Genomic DNA, 19589 nt, shown 5'->3' on the forward strand with positions numbered 1-19589 from the left:
TAACATAAAAATCTACCACAACAAATCCAGCATATCCCGCTATGGGTGTGAGATATATTTATTTATATAATAAGAGATAATCTTGTGGAGTTTTCTTTCTGCCACCTTCTACTTTGACTTTCCAAGAAGTTTTTGTGTCCATTCTTATCTGGCTTATGTTTCACAGATTTGATGGGTTGGTAACTCGCTTACCCACCTGCTTCCCATCTCTTCTTCCACCTTAAATTAAAGCAACACCACCATCACTTAATAGAAGTGAAGCTACTTTCTAAAGCAGACCAGATCAAGTACTTAAAATTTAACTGCAAACTGAAAGTGCATCTGCCCTGCTCTTCCATAAAGAGACTGGATCCCAAAGTGTTGATAGATTGGGTTGAATCATATGCTGCAGAAGTTCCCACTATCTACAAATGTAAATTAGGTTACACCATTGACACCAAATTAATATTGCATTGAAAGTGAAATCTTAGACTGATGTGTTCTAATAATATCATTGAAACAGTAACAAATTTAACAGCTTCTAACTATTATGAACAAAAATACTGCAGTCTACGCAATGTATTATAGAATCATTAATTTGAATTATCGCACACTTCCTCTCACTTATCACCCTACTCTCTAGTGTTTGTATTCTTGGTAGGACTGCTTCTATCCTGGAACTTCAAACTTGCTGTCTTGGAATAAATGCAGCTGAGAAGCCTTTAGTCGATAAATTATCTAAGAATGAAAGAAAAGTGGGGGGTTATTACATGATAGAAAATCTAATCTCAGTTTCTTAATTAGCATGTCTCTTTTGGATCATCTTGCATGTCGATGATGATATCCTCGAGAAGAAACTTCAGAACCCGTCTCAGATAGACTGTTTTGGAACTTATTTTTAGCTAAAAATATGATGTGTTCTTCAGAAGCATCTCATGCCTCTAATTTCCATGTTACTCTCACCTAGAAATTCCTCTAAAAAATAGCAATCCAAGACTAACTCTAGCATGTCAGAAACAGATGAAAACCCAGCTTCAAATAATGAAATTTTCTGACAAACAAAAAGAGGGGCTGGCAAGGGAGCTTCTCCGTGATTGCCAGTTTTCTTAATTCACTTAACTGCTGCGTGGAATTTTATTTTTATTTTTATTTTTATGTATCTATGTTCTACTCTCATGTGCATGCTTGTTCTTGGATATTCTAGGATGTAAGTATTAATCATCAGAAATATGGTTTGCTTTCTAATCTTAACTTACAATTTAACTTATTTGAACATCTTTGAGGCTAATCTAATGGTTGGTTTGGATTTACACAAGCTCTTTCAAGTCTCTAGCCTTTACATGGTAGTTTTACAACTTTCATGTATATTTGTCCCTGTTGAATAGAATATTATAATCTTAAGAAGTAGAGATTTGAAAAAATAAATCAAGATATGCGGCTTTGACCCAAGGTCACTGCATCAAATCACAGCCTACTAGGCAAGGCCACGTGTGTAGGACCTCCATAGTCTCTACCTCCCTACATTTTCTCCTCCTCCTTACTACTGTTATTATAATTTTCAAATGCAGCATTTCCCAAAATCCCCTCCAAAATCAGTATTTAAACATCTCCTGATCTTAACAGCTGTTACCAAGAAACAGAAACTCAATAGGGAGATGGGGAAGGAGAGAGGCAAACATCATAAATATGAGATAGAGAGAGAGAGTGAGGGAGATGAACAAAGGGTGGTATTAGTTTGATGGTGGTACTTCTCATACTCTTGTCGGAGTTTGAATCCTCCAAGCATTCATTTGTTGTTCTGCTTTAGCTAAGGAAGCTAGCTTTGCAATACAGTGAACAGGAAGAGAGGTTGGCACTCCCATAGTCCCTTGCATTCATGGTCAGAAGTACTTGAAAAAATCTTTCTTTTGGGTGTCAATTCATTTTAATGTTGAGTGAGGTCAGGGCCAAGAGCTACAGCTGCCCACATTGGTTGGCTCAAGATTAAATTTGAATTTTTCTCTTCATCATCCTTTGAAATTAAAGATGTTGCTGAGTTGTGATCCTAATGACAAAGAAGGTAGTATGAAGCTTGTGGAGGACCTGACCATGAATGCCAACCATGTACAACAACAGATACTAGAGGAAATACTAACACAAAATGCAGACACCGAATATCTAAGAGGCTTTCTTGGCAGCGGTTCCTGCTTCGATAGGAAGCTTTTCAAGAAGAAAGTCCCCATTGTGAATTTTGAGGATATCAAGCCATATATAGAACGAATTGCCAATGGAGAGCCGTCACAGATCATTTCAGGTCAACCCATCACAGAGCTTCTCACTAGGTATCAACAATCCATTCTTGATAAATTTTAAGAACTGGCCATCTTTTCTTTTTCTTTTTCTTTTTTTTCTTTTTCTTTGTTAAAATTTTCTTACAATCCCCACCTCAAAGAACTCTGTCATTCTTTCAGCTCAGGAACTTCAGGAGGACAGCCAAAGTTGATGCCATCGACTGCAGAAGACTTGGATAGAAAAACCTTCTTGTATAATCTCCTAGTTCCTGTAATCAACCAGTACGATGCTTCTCCTTCTCTTTATGTGTTCTTCATCATTCCTGTTTGTTTTCAGATCATAATTGTAACAGTAAAGGACTGGTATCAAGGGTCAGCAATCTTCTCTTTCCTTGTACTTATTAGTAACTTTCATTTGGTTTCAGGTATGTGGAGGGTCTAGACCAAGGAAAGGGGATGTATCTCCTATTTATAAAACCAGAAATTAGTACTCCATCTGGTTTGATGGCGAGACCAGTGCTAACTAGTTACTATAAGAGCAGTAACTTCAGAAACCGGCCTTTCAACAAGTTTAATGTGTACACAAGTCCAGATGAGACCATCTTGTGTCTAGACAACAAGCAAAGCATGTACTGCCAATTGCTCTGCGGATTGATTCAGCGAGACGAGGTGCTCAGGGTAGGCGCAGTCTTCGCATCTGCATTCTTAAGAGCAATCAAGTTCTTGGAGGATCACTGGCAAGAGCTGTGCTCCAACATAAGGTCAGGCCATGTCAGTGACTGGATAACAGAATTCAGTTGCAGAAACTCAGTATTGGGCATCCTCAGACTACCCAATTTGGAGTTGGCTGATTTGATCGAGTCTGAATGCAAGGTGAAATCTTGGGAAGGGATCATCAAGAGGCTGTGGCCAAGAACCAAGTACATTGATGTTATAGTAACAGGGTCAATGGCCCAATACATCCCCACACTTGATTTTTACAGTGGTGGGCTACCTCTGGTTTCAACAATGTATGCTTCATCGGAATGCTACTTTGGTATCAATCTCAATCCTCTGAGTGAACCATCCAGTGTGTCCTACACACTCCTCCCCAACATGGCCTACTTTGAGTTCCTTCCTGTAGACAAAAACAGTGGACAAGAGGGTGATGGAGTCTCATGTAATGTGGATTCAGAGATGAATTACTCAATAAAGGAAAACAAGGAAGTAGGGGAAGAAAAGGGTGAAGCTGTAGATCTTACACAAGTGAAGCCTGGTCATTATTATGAACTCGTTGTCACCACTTTCACAGGTGAATCTTTCTTACTCTGCAGATCTGACCCACATCCACATATTTATTTATTTATTTTCAATGGCTATGTCATCTTCCACTTTCCAGTCACTGTTTCGGATTTCGATTCCCATTGATCAATAAATTAAACTACAATTTAATTTAATTTAATTTTTATTCCACGGGTGGAGGCTTATAACCAGAAAAAAAGGGGATTATGAATCAGGTTTTTCAGGAATGGAATCACCACACCACACCCCCCCCCCCCCAAAAAAAAAAAAGAAAAAAAAAATCAAAAACCCAGAAACAGGAAAGTCATCTAGTTCATATCACCTAATTTTTCTGAAATTCGAGCAAACAAAGTTTGTTGGTCTCTGTTTATTCAGGGCTATACAGATACAGAGTGGGAGATATTCTAATGGTGACTGGATTCCACAACAATGCCCCACAGTTCCGGTTCGTACACCGGCAGAACGTGGTGCTAAGCATCGACACAGACAAGACCAACGAGGAAGACCTGTTAAGGGCAGTCACAGAAGCGAAGCTCCTCCTTGACCCACTGGGCTTCCTTCTCACCGAGTACACCAGCTACGCAGACACTTCGTCCATCCCAGGTCACTACGTGCTCTTCTGGGAGCTCAAACCCATTAGACAAAAGCCAGAAACGATGGAGGTGGACATCGCTGTGATGGAGGAATGCTGCTCCACCGTGGAACAGTCGCTGGATTCCGTGTACAGGAGGTGCAGGAGCAGAGATAGGTCGATAGGGCCCTTGGAGATAAGGGTGGTAAGGCATGGCACGTTCGATGCGCTCATGGATTTCTTCGTTTCTGGAGGATCCTCTGTGAATCAATACAAGACGCCCAGATGCGTCAAGTCCCAAGAAGCAATCAAGATTTTGGATTCCAGGGTGGAGGGGAGGTTTATGAGTAAGAGAGTTCCTTCATGGGATCCTTATTCCTTAGAGAGTGGAAGCTGAGAGAGTCTTTAACATGTCTACGATTTAATACTGTATCAATCTTAAAGCAGATTCCAATCCAAGAGATCATGATTTAAATTTTCCTTGGGACCTACCTATCTCCTCAAAAACAGAAAAGGACGTTTGCTTCCGTTGTAACGGAGGTTGCAGACCCAGCTGTTCTTGTGCCCAATAAGACGCCATTTGGTAGTTTGGGAGGTGAACGGTTCAAGTTCACATATGAGAATGTTCTCGTACTTCTCTGGTTTGTGAATTTAAAATTTATTAAATGAAAAGAGAGAAAATTAATAGTGAATTTAAAATTTATTAAATGAAAAAAGAGAAAATTAATTTTAAATCCATGGACTAAGGTCGTTCTTGTACATTCCCATTACGTGAACCTGATTTGCTCTCGTTTTGAAGCACATCAAAGCATGAACTGGGTTGGATTCACCATGAAGGAAACATGGGTTGGGCCTCAAGGGCCAACAATACTTTCCTCCACTCAACGGTGTGCAACAACATAGTCAAAATCTTAATCATGCAGGTTTTAAATCAGAGCTTAATCATCAGGAGAGAGTGGTTGAAGATCAACTAGGGTAGAAGGATTTACTTGTTCTAAAAAGATTCGCTTATGCTCAAAGAGCACCCCCACTCCTAGTTAACAATTCGGCCGAATAACGAATTATTTAGCCGAATCGAATTTTTCCGAATTAAATAAAAAATTTGGATCGAATCCGAATTAAAAATAAAATTCGGTAAAAAACGCGCTTTTTACTATTTGAATTTAAAACACAAATAATTCGGGTCGAACCGAGTTATTCGGTACACTTAAACAGTATTTAAAAAAAAAAAAAAAAAAACAAAACGTCATATATGAAACCCACGGTACCCACCACCGAAATAGTTTTTTTTTTTTATCTTCTTCTCCCACAAATTTCCGCCTCCTTCTTCTCATCTTTTTTCTCCACCTAATTCTTCTGTAACAATCGTTCAAATTTACTCTTTATTTCATTTTTTCTCATAACTTCATCAGTTCATCCTAAGATAGGGGAGATATCAAGCTTTGATGGATAATTTGAGGTTCCGGGGGACCAGGACATATTCATATTGCCGTATCAATCAATCTTCTTTTATATTGTTGCTTTAATTTTGAAAAAGTAGTGCGTCTTAGTGCAATATGGGTCTTGTGAACCCAAGCAAAATGATAGTGAAAATTTTTTGTGGTCAATTTATTTATTTATTTTATTGTAGTTGTAATCTTGCTTTCACTCTTTTGGGACCTAATCTATTTCATGAGTAGAAATTGAATTACAATAACCATTGCTTCCATCGCTCAATGATAATTTTTTCATAGTTTTTTACTTTATTGTATAAAGTAATTTGCTCCTTCTAAGTATACAAATCAAATTAATAACTTGATAAATAAAAAATATACAATAAACTATAAAAATAATATCCGAATTTTTTGCCCTACTTTTATTTTTTTAATTGAATAATTCTCGAATCCGATTCCGACTCCGATTTTTATTTTGTCCTCTTTTTTGACCGCTTTTTTGACCGAATCCTTAAATTAATCAATCGAATTATTCTGAATAATTCTCCACCCGAATAATTCCCGAATCCGAATTTGCTAACTATGCCCCCACTTAGTGATCGATCAATTCACGCAAATTCAAAGAAATTATCATGGATGAGTCACATGTAGGAAAACTTACACATGTGGTTCTAGCTGGGTTTCCTTTCGATGTGTAATAACCTTGCTTCTAGCCCAAGGTTCCCATAAGCGATCAGGATTCAGGAATCAGGACTCCTCACCCATCCAATATGATGGTCCAACCTGGAATTTTTGCAGAAGAGACACGACCACTTGCAATTTTTTTTGTTTTTTTGTGGGCAATCGAGTGGGAATGGTCGAGCCCAGGGTTTTAAAAATCAGGATCAGATCAGCCAAGACCTATCCCGACGCTGGTTGATCCGACTCGGCTGATTCCCTTTCAAAAGCTTGGGTTAGGGCAAATTGGGGCCAATCCTTGACAAATCCGATTGAGTCCCAATCCCTTCTAGATCGAAATTAGTCAGAACCAATCCGGATACCGATTCCTGGTTTTTAAACCATGGTAGGTCCACCTAAATCACCTTATTCTAAATGGTTCATTGAAACAAGAAAGCCATTCTGATAAAGATGGAGCACCCGAACCAGAAGGTTTATCCAGTCTGGTGTGCAACCAGGCCTTACCAAAGTAACCAAACACCGCAACCATCTTGGGATGGAATTTAAAGGATCTTTAATTAACACAACAATAGTTTCAAGATAAGAAGATGGGCTTATTTTTTTGGGCTTATGTAGGTATCTCTGGGCCTCCCCATATACTGTGGGTTAGAAAATGGGCTTAGCCCAAATTCCCAGTCACAATCATTCTACCAAAGCACTTTTAAATTTAATAATAAATTATGGATTAGAGAGGACTGATTGAATGACTAATTGTCTGATTTATTGGTAGGGCCCAGTCCCAAAACCAATAAATTTGGTGAGGCCCACCATATGCTTTCCCTCGTGCCCCAGGCCCCAACCCTACCCCACTTCTAAAGTAGTGGATTTTCATGAAAATAAATTACAATTATCTGGAAAAGATTCTCACAACGGCTGTATGTGGATCATTTTTACACACTTCATATGTCATTGGAATCGCAGTGTGACCATTGGATATCTAAAAAATAATAAGGATGGATCATCTGTTAAATTTCGAAACTTATTTCAAACAAATATCTTCTAATGTTTTTGCATTTTCATTATTATTCACTCTTCTATAGTTCTGATTTTCAAATGTTTATTTTATCAATTGATAAAATTTAGTTAGGTTGAAATTTGATATATGAACATGGGACCTTAGGGTTTTTTTTGTTCACAAAATTTGAACCCCTCAGATTTGCCACGAGACAAATATTTAGACATTCCTTCAAATAAGTGGTCTAAATAAAAATTGGACCCATGTTATATGAACTGGCATGATGGGAGGAGCAAACTAATTAGGGAGCATCAACTAGATTTGTGAATAAAGTGTGGGGAGGAGGGACATTTTTTCCCATACAAATTTATTAGTTGTATAAAGGAAAGGGTTCCTTAATCAAGCATCATAGAGGGGAGCACCAATGATGTCCGAATCTTAAAGGTCTCAATCGAGATAGGTGCCAATGCCAAAACCGTCTCATCCAACTAACAAGACCAAACATAGGGTCCCAATCCAATTTTTTATTAGATGATACAGGTTTCTAAACAGTTCTAGGTAGGGGTGTCAATGAGTTGGTTCGGCTCAATTTCGGTCCGATTGAATTAATTTTGGTGTGGAAATGGTGAAATTGAAACTAAATCAATAAGGATATTTTGGTTTCGGTTTCGGTTTCGATGCAATTTGGATTCGGTTTTACTTCGGTTTCTTGTATCGGTTTGTAATTGGGTTTTTGACCGGTTTGGGTTTGATTTCCGTACAAAACAATGCAATTTTTTATTTTTTAAATGAATTTTGGGTTGTTTTTGGTTTTTCACAGGTTTGATTCGTTTTTTGTCCGATTTTTTAATTGGTTTCATTTTGGTGTCCTATGTAATTCGATTTGTTAAGGGGATTACAATATGTCAAACTGAAACCGGCTCAATAAACCTTCGATTCGATTTGGTTATAGTTCAATCAGCTTGGTCCGAGGTAGCTTTGCCAGTTTGATTTAGGTGTTGACACCCCTAATTCAAGGCACTATAGAAAAAGGAAAAGTTTTATGAATCTTAATTAGATTTTTTTTTTTTTTTTGTTAACCAAGGTGTCGTAGATCCACTTAATTAGATGATTATATTATTATGTTGTGGATCTTTTCACTATTAAGAGATCTTTGTGTTGTTTTTTGGTAAACTATCATGAGATCTAAGGTGTCCCTTTCTTTATAAATCAACTTAGAATGCTAAACCATGATGAATTTAATGGTTTTATTTCTTCAAATTCCATGTGAGCACATGTAAGCTTATCAAAATGATAATTAAGAATTAATAATGACCAAATAAACAAACCCATATATGATTTATTGTCATCACTAAATAAGTTTATAGAAACATAACTAGAGATCCATCAATTGAAAACTCCATATAAGATAAAACAACACCCAAACACATCAAATAGCAAATATAAAACTTGAACCCCATAACATGAAATATACCATTTCAAAAGATACTAATAGTTTTGGTTTTAACCCAATACCCAATTGTTAGTTCAGTAATACCATTGAGAATCCCATCCCTCAATTGCTTTGTCCCATTTATTATTCACTACTAAGATTAGATCTTAATACCATTACGTTATTAATAAGATGGTCTAGTACAAGGTTTTTAGCAAGACGGTTCTGATCATGATCTCAAATTAACACACTTAAATATGATGAAACAATTTCGTACATTTCATGTAAGGAAAGAGAGAGATAGAGAGAGAGTGTTTCACTGTATCCTCACCACGGTTTAAGGTATCGTGTATCAAGAGATTGAAATCAATATGGACTGTATCAAACATTTTTCCCTTAAATATATCGAATCATACATTTTTTTTACATTTTTACCATTTGTCCAAACCATATCAATAACGTATCAAATGAGGGTTGAAATCGTCTGTAATTCCGATCTCGTACAATTTCGTGTAATACCACCTTCAGGCGGTGACACGTGTATTAATACTAATACAATGATCCAGATCTAGTACAACTAATAAAACATTAAATCAATTAAAATACATTTAAATCAGATCTGAACCATTATATCTGTATCAATACATATGTCACCCCCTAAAAATGATATTACACGAAATTATACGAGATCAAAATTACAGACAATTTTTTTTCATCAAATAATTATCAATATCAATCTAACTCAGTACCTCCTACGACTCCCTGGAGCATCTGGACATGAAACCCAACACATAAAAACGCAACTCCAAATCCATGATATGATCCAGTTTGTCAGATGTACTGCCACCTCTGTTGTGCCACGAGGAGAACCCTATCGTAAACATAGATACATTGGAGATGATATTCTCTGGCAGCTCAGAGAATTTATATACATGTCAAAGATGTAGTACCCCATGTGTTGGCCTACCATAGGAATACCACGCAGAGCGCGTAATTCCATAGGCGCGTGGGATTTGCAATTCCGAGATATTTGTTTGAGTGATGCTCATTCCTCGCCATGTTATGGTTGTGCAATACTGCAAAGAATCCAAAGCCTTCTTTCATTTTTCTCTTGAGTGTATCATCCATTGATTTGATTAAAGAAATATACAGCGGAACTCAAAGCCGAAAGCAAGAGCATAGGTGGTAGTAATTTTTTATAATTATTTATTTTATTGTTGTTTATTGTTTTATTTCAACGTGGTTATACTTTATAGTTGAAATCTTTCCATTCAACAATTGTTATATGGCAAATCAAATGGGAGTCAATTTCGGTAGATAGATAGATTCTTAAGTTATCTCTACTTATATGTCAACTTTTTAACATTTTATTTAAAATATAGTTTTGAAAAAATCTAAGAAAATATCTTTGGTATCATTTATTTTTTTTATTTATTTATTTTTGCGTACAAAAATAGTTTTGAATCTTTTGTCTACATTTGGTATCATTTATGGAGCTTGTTTCTATTTAAAAAAAGGGAAAATGATAGGTATGCTAGCGTAGTACCTAGGAATTAGGAATGCTAGCGGCATTTTGACCGTAGGATTTGATCAACATGAATTGAACCGTTGGATGGAGAGAAGATAAATAAATTTTCAATGCACGGTTGCAACACCTTTACTCTCTCTCTCTCTCTCCTCGTCGGAAAAAAATCATTCATTTACCAAATCTAGTCGGAGAAAGCAAAGTAGTTGGCACTGCCGTTATTGTCGACGATAGTGGTACTATCTGGTAACCGACAGCAACTGCAGTTGCGGCGGAAGCGACGGCGACAAGTCAGCTAAGCACAAGACGCTTTTTCACGATCATGTGCATCTTACCTGTATGGATTCCGACAAGAAGGTCGATTCTGCGGCGGTCATCCATCCAAATGCGGTGACCCGTCCCGATGGTGTCATTAACGGGATCGAACGGCTATTATTCCCCCGATCCATTCAAGACGATTTCAACCGTCGGAGAAATCTCCAACAGACTTCTGCGGTGAAACCAGAAGGAGCATCGGTTGTCGACCCCATAACCCACCGGCTCAATAAAACAGCACCACCGGCGCCGGCAGGTTCACCGCCTGTGCTGCCGATCTATGATGCAATGGCTCCAGGGCCGTCACTAGCTCCGGCACAAGCACCAGGCCCCGGCGGTCCTCACCTCAAGTTTGACGGAGAATCCCAAGTTAAGGACTTCATCCACACTCTCCTGCATTACGGCAGATACAACGAGCTCGCCGACATTTTGGTCAACCTCACATCCTTAGCGTCAGAAGTGGGGAAATTAGTGTCTGAAGGTTACGTCTTAATAGTATTGGCTCCGAACGACAATGCCATGGAGAATCTGACGACGGACCAGCTGAGCGAACCTGGTGCTCCAGAACAGATCATCTACTACCATTTCATTCCAGAGTATCAGACGGAAGAGAGTATGTACAATGCGGTGAGGAGGTTCGGTAAGATCAAGTACGATACTTTACGAGTACCCCACAAGGTTGTGGTGGAAGAAGTAGATGGGTTTGTGAAATTTGGACAGGGAGATGAATCGATTTATCTGTTCGATCCTGACATCTACACCGACGGTCAAATTTCTGTACAGGGCATCGATGGCATGTTGTTCCCTATTGAGGAGAAGACGAAATCGGTACAACACAGTTCTACCACCACAAACCACCACCACCAAGGCTACTGTGAAGCCCAGGAGAGGTGTGTTTTAGTTTCTCTATCTTATTCTCTCTGTTCTGTTTGTTTTAGTTCTTACACTCGAAATCGAAAGTAGTGTTCCTGTAGTACTAGTTGTTTTCATTTTGCAACATTGGTGAAAGGAATAGAGAGAGAGATTTAGATTCCGGAAAAGGGATCCTGGAACTGCCACCGCTGCTGCCGACACTGCTGTCGCCGTTGCCGCCACTGCTACCGACGCTGCTGCCGCCGCAGTTGCTGCTGATGTTCAAGCTGCACTTTGCAAATCGCTAAAAGAAAGGGAAAAAAAAAACCCAACTTCGCTTTCTCCGGCAGGTTCCAGTAAACTTTTTTTGGCGAGAAGAGAGAGAAAGAGAGAGAGTAAAGGTGTTGCAACCGTAAATTGACAAATTGTATATATTCTCTCCATCCAATGGTTCAATTCATGTTGATCAAATCCTACGGTCAAAATGCCGCTAGCATTCCTAATTCCTAAGTACTACGCTAGCATACCTATCCCTCTCCCTTAAAAAAATTTGATAAAACACAAAAAAAGATGCAAGAGTCATTTATGTGTTTTGATCAAAATTGATTTTCAGTTATTTTATAAGCTAAACTTTAATAAGCACATGCTTAAAGTCTCAATATGAAGGGATAATGTAGTCATTTGTTTATAATTAGAAATCCAAGTCCTTTACCCCCTCTTCTTCAATCCAAAGTAGAGAAAGAGCGTTCTACCCAAAAAAAAAAGGTGAAAAAGAGTAATAAAGTTGACGATTCCCTTCACTCATTTATTCAAAAAATCATTTGCATATAAAGATACCAAACTATTTCTCACAAAAAACCATTTTTATCAAGTACTTACTAAATCATTCTTAAATTTTTATAAAAAATAATTTTTATTAATGACTTTTGTTGATTAAGTAAAAATTAAAACGAAAAATGATACCAAAAAAGACCTGAATTAATATATGGAATTTAACAAGTTGAATTCCCTATCCAATCTCACCATCTATCCTTGTAGGCCATATTTTGAAATATCAGTTGGCACATATTGAAATACAATACATATATGGATCGATCATATTAATTAAAAAGTGATTCAATTATGGAATTACACCTGAATAATCCATCCTTATTGATACCATATTGGTATCAAGATCGATATGATGATCCCCGATACATATCACCTTGTATTGGAATTATTCCTACCTACCTAGGGTAAAGGAAAATAAAATATTTTTTTCCCTTTCTTCTCCTCTTTCACCACTCTTTCTCTCTCAATCTTACACAGTCTTTCTCTCTCTCTATATTATTTGAACCGATTTTATTTCCTGAATAGAAAAGTATGAAAAATCTCAACAAGAATGGATGGTGCCAGGTGGGGACTCTCAATGGAGACTTGAGAACCCCACTGCTTCGAATACAAAATAGTAACATTCCTTCTCCTTCCTTAAATTTTGTTTTCCCGGAATTGATTTATTTTCCTTTTTTATTTATTTCATTACTAATTGTTTATTTCTCTGTCAATTTCCACTGTGTTTTTGTTTTTGATTTTTTTTTTTTCCGCTTCTTTACTTTGGTTAGATGCTGTTAGTCTGTTACAGTGCAAGATGCCCTGGACAAGCCCACAGATTAAATAAAATATAATAATAATAATAATTTAATACAAAAATAAATAGTAATTAATTAATAAAACCCCTCCCCTTCCCTCCCCTCCCCTCCCCCTTCCAAGTTGCACTACCAGACAACCATGAAACTGCTTTACAGCCCACAAATACAATTTTATTTTTTCCAGTTTCACTCCTGTTTTCCATTTATCCTATGATTCCATTCCCTTTCCTCTTCCCTCTTCCCTCCACTCTGTACTCTCTCTCTCTCTCTATCTAATTAATTTTTTTTTTGTTCTGTTAATAATTTGATTTAGATACCCATTTTCTTTTCCTGCTATTCTTTCCTGGTTCTTGTTTTTGTATCAATCTTCTTCAGCTTCAATTTTTATCATTTTTTTCCCCAGTTTCAGTTCTGTTGAATTGAATTGAATTGAATTGAATTGGTGGGTATTCTGTATTTCACTATTGAGGTGAGGGTGGTAAACCCTGATTGTCTGTGTCGGCGCGAGGTCATTGTCTGTCGGTATTGTCGGTATTCGACGATGTTACACAGAGAAGGCATTTCCGATTAAATAATCACAAAGTACAGTAGAGATGCTTGTGGCACAAGGGGGGTTAGTTACAGAATTAGAGTAGCACACCCAACCCAACAAGTAGTTGCAGGATCGATTCCGACCCGGCAACTCAAGTGGTTGTTTCGAATTGGAAGTTCATGCCTGGTCGTAATCACTCATTACTATTCAATCTTCACTATTCACTGTAGTGGGTGCGGTTGCTTCCTTTGAACCCTTCATCCTCACCCAATTTATCAATCTGGGAAGGGAGTTTTTTGGGTTTCTGGATTCGACTTCACGTTCTCTCGATCTGTTGAAGGCGATTCAAGATGGGAATGTGGATCAATTCTGGTCTTGCTCACGACGGCATTTGGAAAATTGATTAGATCGAATGAAGAAGAGCTGCATAAAGATCGCATTGCCTTCTTTGTCTGGGAAGATATTGCAGGTATCAAGTCTCTAATGTGAACTTGAAGAATTCATATCAAGTTCGAGTTTTATATCATTCTTTCACTATTTATTATATATTAAAAAAATGGAAAAAGATATAAAGGGTTACCTTATCATTCTTCAGAAGATTTAAGATGAGCAGATAGATATGAAACAGTTTGCAAAATTTTCTCTTTTAAATCTTCCTTTTTTTATCCAACTTATATTTGAACGGATAGATGGAAAAACTTTCGATATCAAGCATCATAGCGATGACCTCCCCTGATAAAAATTAGCTTTTTAGTGTACCTTTTAGGTCCCATTTGAGTATTCCATTGCCGCTTGCCAGGTAACTATGCGCAAGACCTAGGTAACTAAATAAACAAACATGATCAATTGAGCTTTTATTTCGATTGACTCCTTTTATCTGTCAATTATATTAGACGCAACATATTAAATTCCTTTGATCTTCATTCCATAATTGTTCTGTAGCATTTCTACATTACAGTCCACACGGGTTTTTGAAATCTGCAGATTTCATGCTTGGATATTTACCAGACTCGCATGAGTATGTCAATGTCACAAGCTTTTGAGTCATGTCAGTCCTGCCTTTCATTACTTGAACGAATGATACGGATATTTTTATCTACCGCTTGGTATTTGTTTTGTTCCCATCAATAGAATGGACTTAGAATTGTGAAGATTCACAAAAATGTTGTTGTTTAATCATCCTGTGAAACCCTAATAGCTTGCATTGCTTTTTGCTACTTCTGTACAGCTATCTCCATTCTGCTTATACTGGGAATTCGTCTATATTCCAGGTTCAATGTATAGGGATACTTACTCTGAGACTGCCATTCCCCGTAGCTGAAGTGATTCTGTACCAAATGTCAAGGACTCTTGTTGCGGCATTAATTGGAGGTGCTGCAGGAGCCGTGGCTTTGGTGGGAATGGTAATAGTATTTCTATGGTTCTGCCTGTCTCAAAACAGAAGCGTTTCAAGAACGTCTGAGACCGGTTCATCTGATCCATCTGTTCAAGGTAGTGTAACAACATTTGCTTAAAAGAGGGTATGGATTCAAGTGCATTTAATGTCTCTGTGACTAAACATCTTCTCCTTCTTCTTCCTCCTTTGGACCACGTTTCTTTTCCTTGCTTATGGTTGACAGCGGGAAGAAACATCGGAGTTGAGTTGCCTTTAGCAGGAGGTATACGTCTTCCACCCGAGTCACGTGAAGCTAGGAGTTTTCCAATGGAGGATTTGGCTTCGGCTACAAAGAACTTTAGCGATATTAATTTGATTGGCGAAGGAAAATTTGGGAAGGTGTATAAAGGTTTACTAAATGATGGAATGATTGTGGCCATAAAAAAGCGACCTGGGATGCCAACCCGGGAGTTTTTTGAGGAGGTAATAGTCGTCTTTTTTTTCCTACTACCTGGTAGATTAAGATTATGTTTCCCAATATACCTATGGTTGGTTTGTTTGTCCAAGAATAATTTGAATTTTTAAATTGTCCGAGAAAAGTTCCTCTCTGGAACTTGTGATTATTTTCTCATCTGTATGGGATTGATTCAAAATCGAGCCCTATATCATCTTCCCGATTTCTTTTTCTTTCCCCCCTTTCCTCCAGTTAAAGTGTCCATTGATTTGTTTGTGAGCTTAGTTTTGTCAAAAACTTGGTAATGATACTGATTATAAGTCTGCCTGTTTACAGAGTAAATTCTTTGGCAGTGTAGAAACTAATTTGAAATGTTTAAACCATTGATTTGTTAACTATGTGCCTTTCTGTTTTCCTTCCAGTGTTATTTTTTGGGGATTTCTTTGTAATTCTGTTATGGCCTGAAATATTGAGAACAGATTGCCTTCCGTATCAGGTGCGTTATCTATCATCCATTCAGCATCGGAATCTTGTCATCCTTCTGGGATACTGCCAGGAAAATGGTCAACAAATGCTTATCTACGAGTATATACCCAATGGAAGTGTTTCTAGTCACTTATATGGTAACTCTTAGCCCGTGCATACTCAAAATTCATTTTTAATGTGTACTGTATGAAGTTATAGCTCAAAGTACTTGGGATCATGGGCAAATGGCCAATAGTTGTGCATACTGTGGATGGACATGCGAGATGATCTTACCTCACACTTAACTGAATATGGAATGATGGTCAATTCTCCGCATAACTTCAGGAGTTTCCTTGTTTCCTCTTTTGTAGGTACAGGTCAGATTTCCCATGAGAAGCTAGAATTCAAGCATAGACTTTCAATAGCTTTAGGGGCAGCTAAAGGTGATCCTCTGCAAAATCAGTGAGCATTGGTGGCTTTCCTGGTATTTGTTTTTATTTTTCTCTTAGTAACTGAAGATCCATGATGGGTCAGTGAAATGCTTTTGTAAACTTCACTGTAAGATTTGTTTCTTCCAAAAATCTCTTCTTCCGGATCAAGGATGTATCAAAGTAATTCTCATGTTGTTCCGCTTATTTATACTTCCATGCAGGTTTGGCGCACCTTCACTCATTGAGCCCCCGTTTGGTACATAAGGATTTCAAAACAGCCAATGTTCTCGTAGATGAAAATTTCATTGCTAAGGTTGCAGATGCTGGACTTCGCAGTTTACTTGGTGGAGTTGATGTTGCAGGTCCATCTTCTCAAATGATGGCTGATGATATTTTCCTTGCTCCAGAGTAATTGTCTTCTCCTTGTAACTATTTATATTAGATTTTTATTCTGGATACCCCATTGTCTAGGTGCTTTAGATATTAATAGCAATTAGTTGGGAATAACTGAGCTGCATTGAGTTGAGTTGATGTTAATGCGATTTGGAATGCTGTTTATATTTTTGACGTTAAAATATAACATTATATATTTATAGCGATACGGTTGTACGATTTGATGAGGAACCTGACTTGGGTCTTTACCTGGTCAAGTCATATCATTGACTGGGATTTTAAAACATAGGTGTGATAAACTCTTACTTGTTCCTTTTATTTGATGATCACTAGTTGCTCATACTCCTGTAAAATGTAGGGTGAAAGAGTTTGGAAGATTCTCGGAAAAAAGTGATGTGTACAGCTTTGGGGTATTCATGCTGGAGTTGGTGAGCGGTCATGAAGCAGATCAATCTGTGTCTTCTGGACTTGATCAAAACTTGGTTGAATGGGTAAATTTCATTCTCTGCATATCTTGCTGATGATAAGATGATCCTAACCATCCAAATAGACCTCTTACACCATTTCTGTGGGGTGGAATTATTGTTGCTTTACTTTCTCTTCTCATCCTGATGTTAGTAGTTGGCCTGATATGGACAAATAGATATTCCTCTTCTTTATCATATATATATATATATATATATATATAGAGAGAGAGAGAGAGAGAGAGAGAGAGAGAGAGAGAGAGAGAGAGAGAGAGAGATATTCCTCTTCTTTATCTCAACTGGTAGTTGGCATCTCCTACAAAATCCTAACCCATTTCCTATAAAACTGCTGAGAAATGTCATTGCCCCATATGTGGAAAATTGAAATTAACATTTTTAGGTGTCAGCTTAGTTGTAGGTTATCTGATAGTAAAGTCATTTGTCTGGCTTCTTGAAGGCACAAAATTATCAGGACTCAAGCAACATATCCTCAATTATTGATCACAAACTGGGCAGCAATTTCACTACTGAAGGCATGAAAGAGTTCATACTGCTGTCCATCCATTGTGTGGATTTATCTAGTGAAAGGAGGCCCAACATGAACCATGTGGTAGCGGAACTCGATCGGATACTTGAGAAAGAAATGAATTTGACAACAGTCATGGGTGAAGGCACCCCAATTGTGACTCTTGGGAGCCAGTTATTTACCGCTTCAAGATAAAGAGTGTTGCTATAGCTTTGGGGTATTATGTGATCTTTGTGAATTATTCTTTGTGATTGGCAGTATTGTTTATGTGTTCTTTATTTATGTGATCTTTGTGAATTATTCTTTGAGATTTAAAGTAGAAAATCCAGCTGCTTGGTAAGTGTATAAAAGAACAGCTGTAACTTTTTTTTTTCTATTTTCTTTTTACCCATAAATGTATGAGAATTCATATTGTACAACATTATTTTTTGGAAATATCAGTTTGCAGATTGATGTTAGTGTGGTTTTGGATTTATTTGTAAAGCATATTATACTAGTCTTTGGATTTACTTGTAAAGCATTCTATGCCATGCTCTGGACTAGTCATGTCTGGGTATTATTGCCCAGTTCAACTCCATATTGCATTGTACATCTTCCCTTATAGTAGCCCTTTTTTAAATTTCAGTTAGGCAATCAATATAAAACTTGCAAGGCTCCCACCTAAGCTATCAAATGTAAGCAAGGTTTGATGAATCAGAATCGAATCGGGTGAATTGCCTGATTCAAATTGGACTCGGAGGCACCTGACCCGATTCCATCAAAGGTTTAAGAAAAACTTTACCAAAAACTTCATTTTTCAAATTTACCAAAGTCACACTTTGACAAATGTGACTCACGTAATTTTGTTGAGAGAGAGAGAGAGAGAATCAATACTTCATTTTTCAATTTTCCTAGTCACATTTTGACAAATATGGCTTTTGGTAAATTTTGTTGAGAAGAAGAGAGGATCAACCCTTCATTTTTCAAATTTACCGAAGTAACACTTTGACAAATGTGACTGGTGGTTTTTTTTGTTCCCTTAAGAAGTCTTCTAGTTACTCATGGTTGGAGCTGGCTATAACTAATTTAGAATATGGCATTTAATGTGAAAACACCCTTGCCGTGTAGTAAGGTGCTTTCAAGTTTCCACCAAAAAAAAAAAAGGTGCTTTCAAGTTGCCATGCATCGGCTCTTGGATCTGGATCCTCTTGCGACCCTGCGTGTATAGTAGATCTAAGGGCTGAGAATATCTTAGGGGGTGTTTGGTTCGATAAATCAAATGGTGAATGTATCGGATATGAATGTCAATCTTTTGATAGACATTCTTCTGAATTATGTTTCTTTTTGAAAAATCGTTTGGTTGCCATGAGGCTAGTACATGTTTCTTGTGGGTTGAGATATTGACTTCTGTAGAGAACGTCTTTCCGCTTTCTCCTTTTATACTATGTGGTAAAAAGGTTACTCAAATATGAGTTTAAGTGTTGAGGTAAACTCAGATTTGGAACACATCCTTTGTAATATGGTCATTCATGGGAAGTAGGATGCTCACTTATGAGGGTCATCCTAGTGGAACCAAACAACTCCAGAAATTAAGAATTATCATTCTAAAGAATGTCATCCCAAAGATTTACCGAACCAAACACCCCCTTAGGCTGCTTTCTGAGGATTTTCCAACTATTGGATTTGCATTAGAGAGGAGCTCGATCCTCTGCTCTTCTTCTTCTTCTTTTCTTTTTAATCTGTTAATAAGTTCAGATTGAGTCAAGATCAAGGCTCCCCCTCCCACCTTCAAATAATGCATTTTTTTTTTTTTTTTGTGAAAAATTTGATGAAAATATAAGCCAATAGGAGCATAAAATTATATCAACAAGATCCTATCAACTTTCATTTTTTTCCTCCTTATTTTTGTTGTCTTACTGTAATGAATATAAAGTATACAATAAATAAAATCATGTCAATGTTTCCCTACGTGATCTAAAATACTTATCACAATAGATTTTTTCTAGTAGGAA

At 37.4% G+C, this 19589-nt stretch overlaps 3 protein-coding genes across 3 annotated transcripts; all 3 read left to right on the forward strand.

Annotated features, from left to right (window-relative positions):
* The first annotated feature begins 1833 nt into the window (after nt 1-1833).
* LOC122078106 (indole-3-acetic acid-amido synthetase GH3.17-like) lies at nt 1834-4498 on the forward strand. The gene is made up of 4 exons (XM_042643966.1): nt 1834-2300; nt 2430-2531; nt 2675-3540; nt 3906-4498. The coding sequence occupies exons 1-4, from the start codon at nt 2005-2007 to the stop codon at nt 4496-4498; spliced, it is 1857 nt and encodes a 618-aa protein (XP_042499900.1). The 5' UTR covers nt 1834-2004.
* A 2164-nt stretch (nt 4499-6662) lies between these two features.
* Nucleotides 6663-13893, forward strand: LOC122078107 (fasciclin-like arabinogalactan protein 16). The gene is made up of 4 exons (XM_042643967.1): nt 6663-6697; nt 10421-11306; nt 11494-11686; nt 13721-13893. The coding sequence occupies exons 1-4, from the start codon at nt 6663-6665 to the stop codon at nt 13891-13893; spliced, it is 1287 nt and encodes a 428-aa protein (XP_042499901.1).
* On the forward strand, nt 13103-18056 carry LOC122078555 (probable serine/threonine-protein kinase PBL21). The gene is made up of 8 exons (XM_042644584.1): nt 13103-13959; nt 14762-14981; nt 15110-15348; nt 15816-15942; nt 16156-16227; nt 16437-16623; nt 16967-17099; nt 17530-18056. Exons 1-8 carry the CDS (start codon nt 13903-13905, stop codon nt 17791-17793), a joined length of 1299 nt encoding a protein of 432 aa, XP_042500518.1. The 5' UTR covers nt 13103-13902; the 3' UTR covers nt 17794-18056.
* Nucleotides 18057-19589: the final 1533 nt, after the last annotated feature.

Source organism: Macadamia integrifolia, chromosome 5 (genome assembly GCF_013358625.1).
Source record: "Macadamia integrifolia cultivar HAES 741 chromosome 5, SCU_Mint_v3, whole genome shotgun sequence".
Taxonomy (NCBI): domain Eukaryota; kingdom Viridiplantae; phylum Streptophyta; class Magnoliopsida; order Proteales; family Proteaceae; genus Macadamia; species Macadamia integrifolia.

Excerpts from the sequence above, each read along its gene's own strand:
- LOC122078106 (XM_042643966.1), top strand. The coding sequence starts at position 2,005 with ATGTTGCTGAGTTGTGATCCTAATGACAAAGAAGGTAGTATGAAGCTT. Across the intron at positions 2,301-2,429 it reads ATCACAGAGCTTCTCACTAG|CTCAGGAACTTCAGGAGGAC; the intron begins GTATCAACAATC and ends TCATTCTTTCAG. Across the intron at positions 2,532-2,674 it reads CTAGTTCCTGTAATCAACCA|GTATGTGGAGGGTCTAGACC; the intron begins GTACGATGCTTC and ends ATTTGGTTTCAG.
- LOC122078107 (XM_042643967.1), top strand. The coding sequence starts at position 6,663 with ATGGAGCACCCGAACCAGAAGGTTTATCCAGTCTG. Across the intron at positions 6,698-10,420 it reads CAGAAGGTTTATCCAGTCTG|CAACTGCAGTTGCGGCGGAA; the intron begins GTGTGCAACCAG and ends GGTAACCGACAG. Across the intron at positions 11,307-11,493 it reads TTGAGGAGAAGACGAAATCG|AGAGAGAGATTTAGATTCCG; the intron begins GTACAACACAGT and ends TGAAAGGAATAG.
- LOC122078555 (XM_042644584.1), top strand. The coding sequence starts at position 13,903 with ATGAAGAAGAGCTGCATAAAGATCGCATTGCCTTCTTTGTCTGGGAAG. Across the intron at positions 13,960-14,761 it reads TGTCTGGGAAGATATTGCAG|GTTCAATGTATAGGGATACT; the intron begins GTATCAAGTCTC and ends TCTATATTCCAG. Across the intron at positions 16,228-16,436 it reads AGCTTTAGGGGCAGCTAAAG|GTTTGGCGCACCTTCACTCA; the intron begins GTGATCCTCTGC and ends ACTTCCATGCAG.